Source organism: Medicago sativa, chromosome 8 (genome assembly GCF_051527215.1).
Source record: "Medicago sativa cultivar Bolivia chromosome 8, Bolivia_mono, whole genome shotgun sequence".
Taxonomy (NCBI): domain Eukaryota; kingdom Viridiplantae; phylum Streptophyta; class Magnoliopsida; order Fabales; family Fabaceae; genus Medicago; species Medicago sativa.
The window spans coordinates 19,634,727-19,646,846 of record NC_140756.1 but is presented as its reverse complement, the minus strand read 5'-3'; the positions used below and the strand labels follow the sequence as shown (position 1 = coordinate 19,646,846).

General features: G+C 35.4%; 2 protein-coding genes across 7 annotated transcripts; one reads left to right on the top strand and one right to left on the bottom strand.

The window, feature by feature from the left end:
• Positions 1–2,227: 2,227 nt before the first annotated feature.
• On the bottom strand, positions 2,228–2,782 carry LOC146897614 (uncharacterized). The gene has a single exon (XM_085736441.1). It carries the CDS (start codon positions 2,780–2,782, stop codon positions 2,228–2,230), a length of 555 nt encoding a protein of 184 aa, XP_085592567.1.
• Positions 2,783–5,904: 3,122 nt separating this feature from the next.
• LOC146897613 (common plant regulatory factor 1-like) lies at positions 5,905–11,544 on the top strand. 6 transcript variants are annotated; one of them, XM_085738751.1, is made up of 13 exons: positions 5,905–5,989; positions 7,167–7,277; positions 7,359–7,421; positions 8,160–8,255; positions 8,372–8,455; positions 8,716–8,757; positions 8,859–9,019; positions 9,142–9,190; positions 9,306–9,354; positions 9,658–9,878; positions 10,018–10,095; positions 10,521–10,646; positions 10,896–11,544. In XM_085738751.1, the coding sequence occupies exons 2-13, from the start codon at positions 7,215–7,217 to the stop codon at positions 11,130–11,132; spliced, it is 1,269 nt and encodes a 422-aa protein (XP_085594877.1). In that variant the 5' UTR covers positions 5,905–5,989; positions 7,167–7,214; the 3' UTR covers positions 11,133–11,544. The 6 variants fall into 6 exon arrangements, with proteins under 6 accessions (XP_085594877.1, XP_085594878.1, XP_085594879.1 ...); XM_085738752.1 differs by having other exon boundaries at positions 7,162–7,277; XM_085738753.1 differs by having other exon boundaries at positions 5,905–6,109.
• Positions 11,545–12,120: the final 576 nt, after the last annotated feature.

Sequence of the window (12,120 nt, the reverse complement as noted above, 5' to 3'; positions counted from 1 at the left end):
GGCCACAGTATAACTACTTCTTCTCACATGAGAGAAACTACATTGTCTGAACTTAGATCTAAAAGATAAAATGCTATCTAAAAGAGAACCCATATAGTTCCTATGCTTTTCTCCATAGTCGTTGAGAAGCTTAATCAACCTTTCATTATCGCTTTCGAATTGGACGTTTTGGAACCCACGGTCTTTTGCGAAGCACATCGCTTGATACAAACCCCAAGCTTCCGCCGTGTTCGCGCAATGAAACCCACAACGCTGCTAGGATCCAGACGCCATCACTAAACCATCATGGTTTCTAGCTATAACTCCAACTCCCCATCGATCAGGTTTTGAGAGGTTAACATCACTGTTGAGCTTAATAACATCTTTTGGAGGCTTCTTCCATTTATCAATTTTTGGTGTTTTAGAAACATGCATGTGGGGATAAGAAATGGTACTCTTTGGGATTGTTGAAGCAGCGATTTGAGCAGCTGTTACCGTGAGTGGATGATGAGTCAATAATTAGTTAATTTTATATAATATTTAGTTTCATTTTAATTAGATTTAAGTTTATTCTATTTTAATATTATTTCCTTTTTGAACTATTTTACTTCAATTGCATATTATTATATTTCAGGAATAAATATTTGATGGATTGAGTCTTGGAGCAAAAGAAAGGAGTCTGGAGCTGATTCGGAGCAAAAATACGAAGATTTAGAGACAAAAATACGTCTCCCCCAAGTCAGAAGCTTGGCACGGCCCGTGCTAACATTGACACGGACGTGCCACCTCCCAGGACAGCCTTTTGCTGCTTTTGCTTAGGATTCAAGCTACTCCGTTTTTGTTTTGACCAAAAAGCCTACAGTTTCTTGTGGAACATTCTAGTGATGTAATTGCTTAGATTTTAAGTCGAATGTAAACTATAAATAGAGTAGCTAGCCATCACAAACAAATCATCTTTTCTTGGAATTCAATAAGTGACAATTGTCTTTCTAATAAAATTCCTTCTCTTTATTTCTTTATTTCCTTGTTATTTACTTTATGTTTTTCTTCTTCTTCTTCTCCATGTCTACCATGAACATGAGTGAGTAGACTCCTCTTGTCTTGGGATTGTTGGATAAGTCTAATGACATAATCCGAATCAAACCAAGCCTTAAACCTTAATTTTATGTAACCCTAATTTCTAATCTAGATTCACCATTTTAACATGAATTAACCATTATCAAACTGTAGAAGCGAAAGTGGAGGGTTTGATAATTGTTAATTCATTATTCCAAATATCAATCATAAAACGAAAGTCGAGTTTTGATATTCAAACAAGTGAATCTAGACAAGGATTGCGAAACATGAAAATAGTCTAGCAAACCTTGAGACACATAAAGTTTCGAGCTTTAAGGATTCCAAAGGCAATCACCCATGAAAATAGGCATGGTTGTTGGAGGAACACACTCACTGAGATCGAAAGGAGATGTGATAGGCCAAAGAGAAACTTGTCTTTAGAAATTAGCTCTAACATAAAGTTATAAGTTTAAAGGTTTGGTTTGTGAAGGATTTGTCACCATGACGGACCAATAATCCCAAGGCTCTCTTTTATTATTATTTTCTACCGTTTAAAAACCCCAACTTTGCAATCTAATCTCTTCTAATCATCAACTAAAGTTAATTAAATTGAACAACTCCATGTCGGAACGATACTCTTTTTATTACTACATCAGTAAACCGTGCACTTGCGGTTTATCCCATCAGTGGATCTGAAGCTTCAGCACCGTTTCCGTTTGGGGCCAGGTTATTCTTAGAACCTGTTGGATCTGCAATTTGAACGTTAGAGGGAAACGATGGATCTGCCAGTTTCGCACTTCTGAAGCTAAAAATGCTGGAATTAGCTCGTTGAACCACCATCTCTGTATACTCTTATTTTCAAAAACTTTTTGATTCCTTGCATGCCACATATTGTAGAGTAGCGCCGCCATGTGAATAATGGTATCTTTGTAGTTGTTGAGAAGAAAGTTAATAAGCCAGTCTAAAAATTATGATATCTCTGTATTGTGAAAGTTTATCCCTAATTGGGATCCAAACCAGACTCTTCTAGACATTTCACACTTTAGAAATAAGTGGTTAATAAATTCAATGCCTGAGTCACATCTAGGGCAAAGAAGGGAACACTTAATTCCTCTGTTGTGTAGTTCCTCCCTGACTGGGAGAGCTTTATTTAAGATCCCCAAGATGAAAATTTTATGTCTAGGTATAGTTTCTAAACCCCAGACTTTTTCCAAATCTTTTCCATTAGATCCTGATTAGAGGGGCCTGGATCAAGGTTATTCTTCCACCGTTGAATGGCTTGATAGCCTGTTTTAACTATGTAGTCCCCAATGTCAGATAAAGTCCACATTACTGAGTCTTGTTGATCCTCCTGGATGAGAGGGAGTTGTTGTATCTGAATCCCATCAAAAGGAAGAAAAATGTCATCTATAAGTTGCTCGTTCCATTGAGGAGGAGACCCTGCTATTAAGTCTTTGACCAATTCAATATTAGGGTTTTGAATGTCTGGTGTGATGGGTTTAAGACCAGTTTGATTGGGGAGCCAATTGTCTTCCCAAATCTTAATGTTATACCCATTACCTACCCTCCAACAGCTGCCCTTGTTTAGAACCCATGTTGCCTGGTGTATGCTTCTCCAAGCATAGCTGGGGGAGTTGCCTATAGTGGCTTGAAGGACATCATTATGAGGGTAATATTTGGCTTTATAACACTGTGCAATGAGGGACTGATAGTTATTGTGAAGCCTCCAAGCCTGCTTAGCTAACATAGCCAGATTAAAGTCCCTTATGTATCTGAAACCTAAGCCACCTTCTGTTGTGGTTTTAATAAGCTTGTCTTTTATGAGCCAATGAATGGATCAGTTGTCCCCTTTACTTCCCCACCAAAACTTACGAACAACACTTTCTATTCTATTGCATATCTCTTGAGGTATGAGAAAGCGGCTCATAATATATACAGGAATAGCTTGTACTACTGCTTTTATAAGCACTCCTCTCCCTGCAAAGGACAAATTACGCTCCTTCCAACCTTTAAGTTTCTTAGTAATCCTTTCCATTATGTAGTTGAAATCTTGGACTTTAGATCTCCCAAACCGAGTAGGAAGGCCCAAATACTTGTTAATTTTGTGAGAAATATTGATAGGAAGCTGATCTTGGAAACTCCTTTTGATATCCACACTAAGATTGGGGTTAAAGACCATCTCAGATTTGTCTAGGCTAACCTTCTGGCCAGATATGTTTTGATATTGTTGGAGGGTATCCATTATGAATTTTGCTTCCTAGGCATTAGCCCTGCAAAATAATAGACTGTCATCAGCAAAAAATAGGTGGGATATGGGGGGAACAGAATTATCAATTTTTATCTCATTATCTCAGCAAATGAGGTATGTTATTTGAACAATCATTTTTAGCAGGGCAGTTCCTGTAAAGTTAGAGGTCCGGCTCTCTTGGTAATAACAGGCCCCTAAAAAATACAATATTTTTAAAAGAAACAAACTATAATGTTTTATTTTATTTTTCAGAGAATAATTATAATTTTGTTGTTAGAACTTTGCGATTTTATACAACAAGTATATGCCAAAAATTACAAGTGCTCTAAAAAAAAATAAGAAAACAAAATTTAATATTGTATTTTATTTGTAAATATGTAATTAGAAGGAGAAGGAAAAGTATTGATGACATCAATTCTATTAAAATTAGTCCCAAAAGAAACCCTATCATGCTGAAAAAAAATACAATTAAAAAAAATGAAAACAGCCATCCCTGGGAGTTGAACTACAGCCGCCAAGCATAACAAAAACAAATTTAACCATTGGGCCATGCATTTTATATTGCTAATTTTACAATGTTGCTCCTATATATTAATACTCTTAGTGCATTATATATTAAAAAAAATATTTTGGGCCCCAAAATTGGGGAGGCCGATCTATAGAGCTGTTTGCACATTCCCAAGGACGGCCCTGATTTTTAGATAACTTATGAGACTACTAAAGATATACAAAAATATATATGCATCGACATGAAAATCAAAGCAATAGAAAAAGTAAAAACACAATAAAATTATGAGAGAGAGGGAGGGAGGGAGAGAGAGAGTTGAACCAAAAATTATTATAAAATTGTTACATAAGTTTCATATATCTTTTATAAAAAATTAGAAATTCATTCGGTTAGTATAACTGCTATAAATATGTTTTTTTTTTCGTTTTTTTAAAGATGCTTATAATATTTCATTGATAATAATAGAGTTAATACAATCAGGTACATCAAAATAAACCATGAGGCTAGATAATAACGTGGCTTCGCCAGCAAGAACGTGAGTTGTCACATCTGCTTGTCGCTGACTAGACTGCATCCTAGAGTTTGTAAAAAGTGTGGAAAATAGGTTAATGCTTTAATGATGTGACCACACCCCGTAACATCAATTCGAGAGGAGTTGAAAGCATCAGATGTTACCTTTGAGTCAGTCCCAAAATCCACACTATCGAATTGCATTATGCCGACCATTGTAGTGCATGGAACAACCCCATAGCTTCACCCACATCAACTGAGTACTTTGTTGGAAAACTCTCAGTTTGGGAAAGCTCATAAATACCTTCTTCATCACTTAAACAGATTTCGACGCTGATACGATTCCATAGAGATGAGAAAACAACATCAATATTACATATGAATCTACCCAGTCGTGTTGGCTGGAAACCAAATCTTGTGGTACGAGAGAATTACTCAAAGGAATGTGCGCTGCCATCTAACCCTCTACTAGGTGTTGTGCTCGATCAACAACGTGAACACAAAACTCATTTTCATTTTGTTTTTTTTAAATGGAGTTAAGTTATAAATTATCAGCTATTTTCCTTTTATCAAAATCATCAGTTGTTACCTTTGAGTCAGTCACAATATCCACACTATCGAACTTCATTAATGCCAACCATTGTAACGCATGGAACAAGCCCAGATCTTCACCCACATCAACTGAGTACTTTGTTGGAAAACTCAATTTGGGAAAGCACATAAATTCTTTTTTCATCATGTAAACAAGTTCCAATGTTGGTACGATTCCATATGAATGAGAAAGCAGAGTCAATATTACATTTGAATCTACACAGTCACGACTTCTGTCACTTAGTTGTATTTATTGTTATTTGAAACCCGTGTTGGCTGAAAACCAAACCTTGTGGTACAAAAGAATCACTCGATGGAACGTGTGTTGCCACCCAACCCTCAACAACATAAAAACAAAACTCATTTTCGTTTTATCATAGTTTGAGATTACGATGCTTCCACATACTCCAAAGCATGACAGCAAATCTCTGTTGAAGATCGACTTGCAATTTTTTATCTCTATTTTTGTTTTTTTGAAAGGGAGTTAATTATAAATTCTTTTATCAAACAAAAATATAAGATATCAATCAAAGATTCTAATACGATGAATAAAAAAAGAGAAATGATATTTTGACAACCACTTTTTGACAACTTTCTCTCTCATACTCACATGATATTGGTATCCTCTCTCTTCCTTTTCCTCTCTCCATTGTTTTTGACCAATAAGAAGTGAGAAAAACAAGGTTGTCAACAAAGTTGTCATCAAATGGATGTCAAAATATCATTACTCATAAAAAAATCTTATGTAAAAAATACATTAAATACCATAGACACGTAAGTGCACCACATGATGAGAGATCTGTCTTGTGCTTACTTAGCTAGGTTGAACCTCCCAATCACTCACCACATGTACGGTTCTAATCAATTCAAATAAACAAATGGCCACCTCACCAAAACAAACCGTATATACGGTGTACAAATACGCCAGCTCCTCAAACGACACGTGCATGTGGTGACGTGGAATTCGCATTCTCTCTCTCTTTTCTTCCACCTCTCCCCTTTTTCTCAAAGCAAACCCCTTTCCCTCGTTTTTTTCAAGAGAGAGAAACTAGTGAGAGAAAGAGATTTTTTTACCATTTTCGTTCATTTAAGGAAGGGTAATAATTTTGTTCCTCCGAGTATTGCTGTTTTTTTATGTTCCTTATTTTCTTCGAAGTGGGTTTTTGATTTTGTTCACGTTTTTTTTGTTGTTGTTGTTGTTGTCGTGTATCTTTCAGGTACGTTGAATTTCGCTGTTTTTGTTTTTTTACCAACGTTGTTTTGTTCTTTCAATTTCTACGTCAACGTGAAAAAAATCTGATTTTGTTTTAGGTTTATTCAACTTTATTTATTAATGAAAAATAATTGAAGAAATCTATTCACCGAAAAAGAAATTATATGGTTTAGTTTGATTTTTTTTTTGTTCGTTAAAACACTGAAAATTGAAGCATAGAGTGAATTTTCTGTAACCTGGATCTTGTGTTATGTATGTCAAAATCTTTGAACTTATGTGCTTAATTTGTTTATATTCAGATGTGCTTAATTTGTTTATATTCAGTTTTTTTTTACGTTGATTTGATAAATTTTGTAAATTTTAGTTTTGCTTTGTGAAATAGATGAAAATTAATAAAGGGTATTTTGGATCGGGATTAAAGTATGTAAATAGCTGAAAAAGTTGTATTTTTGCAAAAAAGTTGAAGGGCTTTTTTGTCATGTTAATTATGATAAGGTGTGTCAGTTTGTGATTGCTATCTTATTGTACGTGACTTGTTTGTGTTGTGGGGTAGCAAAAAGACATCTTTGACTCTATAAGGTTCAGTTATTGATTGACTAATTAAGGTCTTTGGTTTGATTTGATTTTATTTGTTGTCCTTAGCAAGAAAATCTAATGTTTATATGTTGAATTTTCTCTATAGTAGCTTACTAGGTCAGTGTCAATTAACTAGAAGTTAATTATCTAATATATGTTGTTTGTATCTGATTGTATTGTTTTATTGCTGAATCAATCAATGATTTTAAAACCAACTCTTTAAATTAAAGGTGTGCCCAAATGTACGCCTGACATGTGTTGATGGCTGATACTGACACGTGTAATTACATACAATCACTTCTATCTTATCAAATGATTATCGGTGTTTGCGTGTCAGTAACGAGTGTCCATATCTGTGTCGCTGCTTCATAGATTTTAAATGTTTGAATTGTTCTTCCTTTCTGTTGCTTTTTTATTGTTTGCTTTGTGTTTATCTTTCTCGTTTGATAGCTGATAACTGTTTACATGCCTTTTGTTTAGTGCAGTTGAATAATTTCTAAGGAAGTATTTGACTCAATCTTGGTGCTTATCTCATGGGAAACAGCGAGGATGGAAAATCCGTTAAGATTGAAAGGCCTTCTTCACCTGTAACAACTGTAAGCATAGTGTATGCCCATGTTAAAACATTTTATAATGCATGTAGCTAAATACTATTATTACTTTCTTGTTAATAACAGGATCAGACCAATCAAGCCAACCCGTCGAATGTTCACGTCTATCCTGATTGGGCTGCCATGCAGGTTACCAACCTTTTGCTTTCATTTCCTTTATACCTGGAGTTTTCGTTTTTGTTATCCGTTTAGCTATCTTCACTTCAGTGTAATTGCTTTGAAACTTTAGTAATTGAAGTATATAGTATAATATAAAAATAATAACGATATTTCCATAAAAAGTAAGATTTAATTGATATGCACGGACAATGTAAATTTATTTTTACACTGGCAATCAATCATAACCATAAGATCATTAATTAAAAAAAATTAACTTCAATCATATAAATCGTAAAAGCGCACAAATGATGGTTTGTGATTGGTTAACATTGTAAAAAGTCTTACACTGTCAGTGCATGAAAATTAATCTTGAAAAAGTTTAGTAGTTTAAAGGTGTGGCCGACTTTGTTGATTTCCATACTAGCTACTTTACTCTTTTGAAGACTTTTATGATCTACATATTGATATTTATAAACCAATGTGGAGTTGTCTTCATCGTCTCTGTTTGTACCGTGCTTCAATGTCAGTAATCTGCTCCTACATATTTTCATGAAAACTTTAGCTACCTTATTTGAAATTTCCCCCATTTTGATTGGCTCTCAAATTCGGCATAGTGTCACAACTTGCAACTGGATTTGATAATCTGTGGGGAACGGACTATGGTATCTATGACGTGATTTACATCGGTCCCAGATTGCTTTCACTTTTGAAAAGAATTGCCCATTAAAAACTACTTTTGGTGATTTAAAGTTTCTGTTATATCTTCAGGCATATTATGGGCAAAGAGTCAACATTCCACCATATTTCAACTCAGCTGCTGCTCCTGGTCATGCTCCTCACCCATACATGTGGGGACCACCACAGGTAGTGCTCCATAGGATCATTTATTTTGTTATACCATTGATATTTCTGTGTTCCTGTCCTTGTGTACATCCTTGCTCGAAGGGATGAATAATTTGCCAACTTATTGTTTCTTTCAGCCTATGATGCATCCATATGGGCCGCCATATGCACCACCATTTTATTCACATGGAGGGGTTTATACTCATCCTGCCGTTGCCATTGTAAGTTTACATTCTCGCAATATTGGCTTATGCTTCTCTCACCCGCCGAAATTTATGTTTATTTTTGTTTAGACTATTGTGAATTAGTTGATTTAAGTTGCACTTTTAATTTATGAATATGGACCATCAAAGGTTATTTTTATACTAGTAAATTTTTATATTACTAATTAACTTCTTCGTTCTTTGATGTACTTAATGTACCAAACCTTTGTGGTTGAATGTTTATCTATGTACTTATGAATTATATTGGTAAAATATAGGGGTCGAATTCAAATGGTCAAGGAATTCCATCTTCGCCTGCTGTAAGTTTTGATTTTTTCTGAGATCACTTCAAAATTCCGAATCTTTTGATCCACTGAATACTGTAAATTATGATGGATTTGACCTGGGGGGAACTATGCAGGCTGGGACACCTACAAGCATAGAGACACCAACCAAATCATCTGGAAACACTGATCAGGGTTTAATGAAAAAATTGAAAGGATTTGACGGGCTTGCAATGTCAATAGGCAATGGCAATGCTGAAAGTGCTGAGCGTGGAGCTGAAAACCAGCTATCACGGAGGTTTGTTCAGTAGGATGATTACCAGAATTAACTGCACTTCCTATGTCTCCTTGCTGTACGAGTTTGTTTCTCTATTAGGTTCATGTGGATAACTGAATAATTTTATGATGATATATCAACAGTGTGGATACTGAGGGTTCCAGCGATGGAAGTGATGGCAACACTACAGGGGTGAGAAATTTTTGGCTATTATAATTTTTTCCCAGTTGCGTACACTAGTAGTCTGTCTTATTTATAATGACCCGGAAAATTGAAGCATGAAAATGTTTGCCAATGCTATGCACAGACCAATGGAACAAGGAAAAGAAGCCGGGATGGGACACCAACAACCACTGGTATGATAAACAATAATAGTTGTTCTGGATTACAAATATACTTCTGGTGTCATGTCATGACTGTAACCATAGTGTCAACAATTCATTGAGTATGATCTTGATAAATAAATACCATCCAATTGTTAATGCATGATAAGGTGAACTTGCCATGCTTTTAAATTTCTGATTAATTTGAATTATTTGATACCAAGACTGGCACCTCGTTTCAGAGTTAATTACATTCAATTTTTTTGGTGTCATATGGATGCATTTATCGATAAAACGTTATCTACTAGTAACTTAAGGTATTAATTATTTGAATAGATGGAGAAGGGAAAGCTGAGATGCAAGACAGTCAAGTTTCCAAAGAGACTGCTGCTTCCAAAAAGACGGTGTCAGTTATCGCAACCAGTGCTGCAGAAAAAATGGTTGGACCTGTACTTTCTTCAGGTATGACCACATCACTGGACCTGAGGAACCCTTCTCCTATTTCCACCAGTGCTCCACAACCTTGTGGAGTTTTGCCTCCTGAAGCTTGGATGCAGGTACTGTTAAGATTTTAGTTCTACTAATGGTTCATTTCTCACATCTAGTACATTAGAGATTCTTTTGAATCACACAACAATAATGCGGCATCCTCGTCTTTTACTGACACTAAAGTAATTCTTGGTCTAAATTCCTTAGAATGAGCGTGAGCTGAAACGTGAGAGGAGGAAACAGTCAAATCGTGAATCTGCAAGAAGATCCAGGCTTAGGAAGCAGGTATGATTTGTTGCAAATTTGCAATTTTTGTTTCACGTGTCCGTGTTTTTTTAATTGTCACGTGTTTTTATGCGTTTGTTTGGATTGGCTTATTTGAGCTTATCAACATAAACACGTGAGACTGTTCGGAAGAGCATATAGAAACAGCTTATGGCATGGCCATAAGCTCTTTTCAGCTTATTCCATAAGCTCACCAGGATAGTTTATGAAAACAACTTCTAGAATATGGAAACAATTTGACTTTAATTTATATTTTGCTATAGTAGTTTATACATAAACACTTATATGATAAACGTTTATGCTACAAGCGCTCAATTAAGTTATTTACCCAAACACGGCCCTGATGCATGTACATGTAGCCTTTGAAAGAAAATATTCTCACAAAAGGAAAGTTCATGACATACGTTCTTATCTCCTCTGTACAGGCCGAGGCTGAAGAATTGGCACGAAGAGTCGATGCATTGACTGCTGAGAATTTGGCGCTGAAATCGGAAATGAATGAATTGGCTGAAAATTCGGCGAAGCTGAAGATTGAAAATGCTACATTAAAGGTAATGCATACATAAAATTATTTATATCTTGGCATTTCATAGGCTACAAAGCATGGACACGGACACTGGATACGACATTGACACATTGACACCGGTAATAATTTGACTAAATAGAGTAATTAAATGTAACTACAAATGTCAATGTCGTGCTGGTGTCAGACACATGACATGGCACCTTCAATATGAAGCATCGCTGCTACATCGTTCACGATTACTTTGTGATACTGAGTATAGATAATTTTGACTCAGGAAAAGCTGGAAAACACTCAACTGGGACAAACAGAAGAGATAATTTTGAACGGCATTGACAAGAGGGCTACACCTGTAAGTACAGAAAACTTACTGTCAAGAGTTGATAATTCCAATCCTGATGATAGAGCTGCAGAGGAAGAAAATGGTTTCTGTGAGAGCAAACCAAATTCTGGTGCAAAGCTGCGTCAACTACTTGACACAAATCCTAGAGCTAATGCTGTGGCAGCTAGTTGAAAACCAGTATTTGCACTGGTTTGTTGATTATGTAGTTTTGGCATATTATTACAAGTCCAAAATTACTGCTAACAGTTTTCAAATGGATGGATCAGTTGAATTTTAGGATCTTAATCCATCAATGCCAAAACTAATTTATTACTTTTCAGTTTCTTAGGACATAAAACTATGTTTTCTGTTTAGATTTGATAGGGGATGAAAGCTTTAAAAGTTTGTACATTGAAGAGAATTAGGAGATTTAGTTTTTAGACTTTAGAAAGGGTTGTGATTGGAATCGATATATGATTTGGTTTTGTATTAACTATTGGTGTGAAGTGTGAACCTTATAGTATCTGAGAAAAGGTATTCTGACTTTTTTTAGTTTGATTTGTATAATTGTGCAAGCAATCCTTATGTTTGTGGCAATGTTGTCAAATAGCAGACACAGCGTAACTGCACTATAGCAAAGCGGAGCGGCTACAGCGTAACTGCACTGTAGCAAAGCGGAATTTGAACAAATCGCTATCATTACGTTCTAGTTATTTGGTACAAAATATTGTCAAATAGTGACACTAGCGCAGCGGAAGTGGCTAGAGTGCTGTTATAGGGTACTATAGCGTATCGAATTTTGAACAAACTGTTATTTTGTACCATCCATAATTGATTAGATTTTGAAAAACTGAAACAATGTAGGATCTCTAATGGTGGTGTTAAATACTGTTCACTCACTTTTTTACTATTTGTGAAAAAAAAATGATTTTTTAAAATAGGTTTTTTGAATTATTTCACATCGAATTTAATATTCATTGGTTTAGTTTTGGTAAGGGCTATGAACCTGTTTCTTATAAAGGGTCATGACATGACATTTCATAAGAGAATTCTTTTATCTCATCTTACTTGCTTTTCGCGCGACCTACGACTTTTCAATCTCAAAAACCCTTCATTTTTTTGGATTAATCCGAAAATTGGGCGCGCGAGAAGCTTGGAGGGTGGAAAAAGAAATTCACTT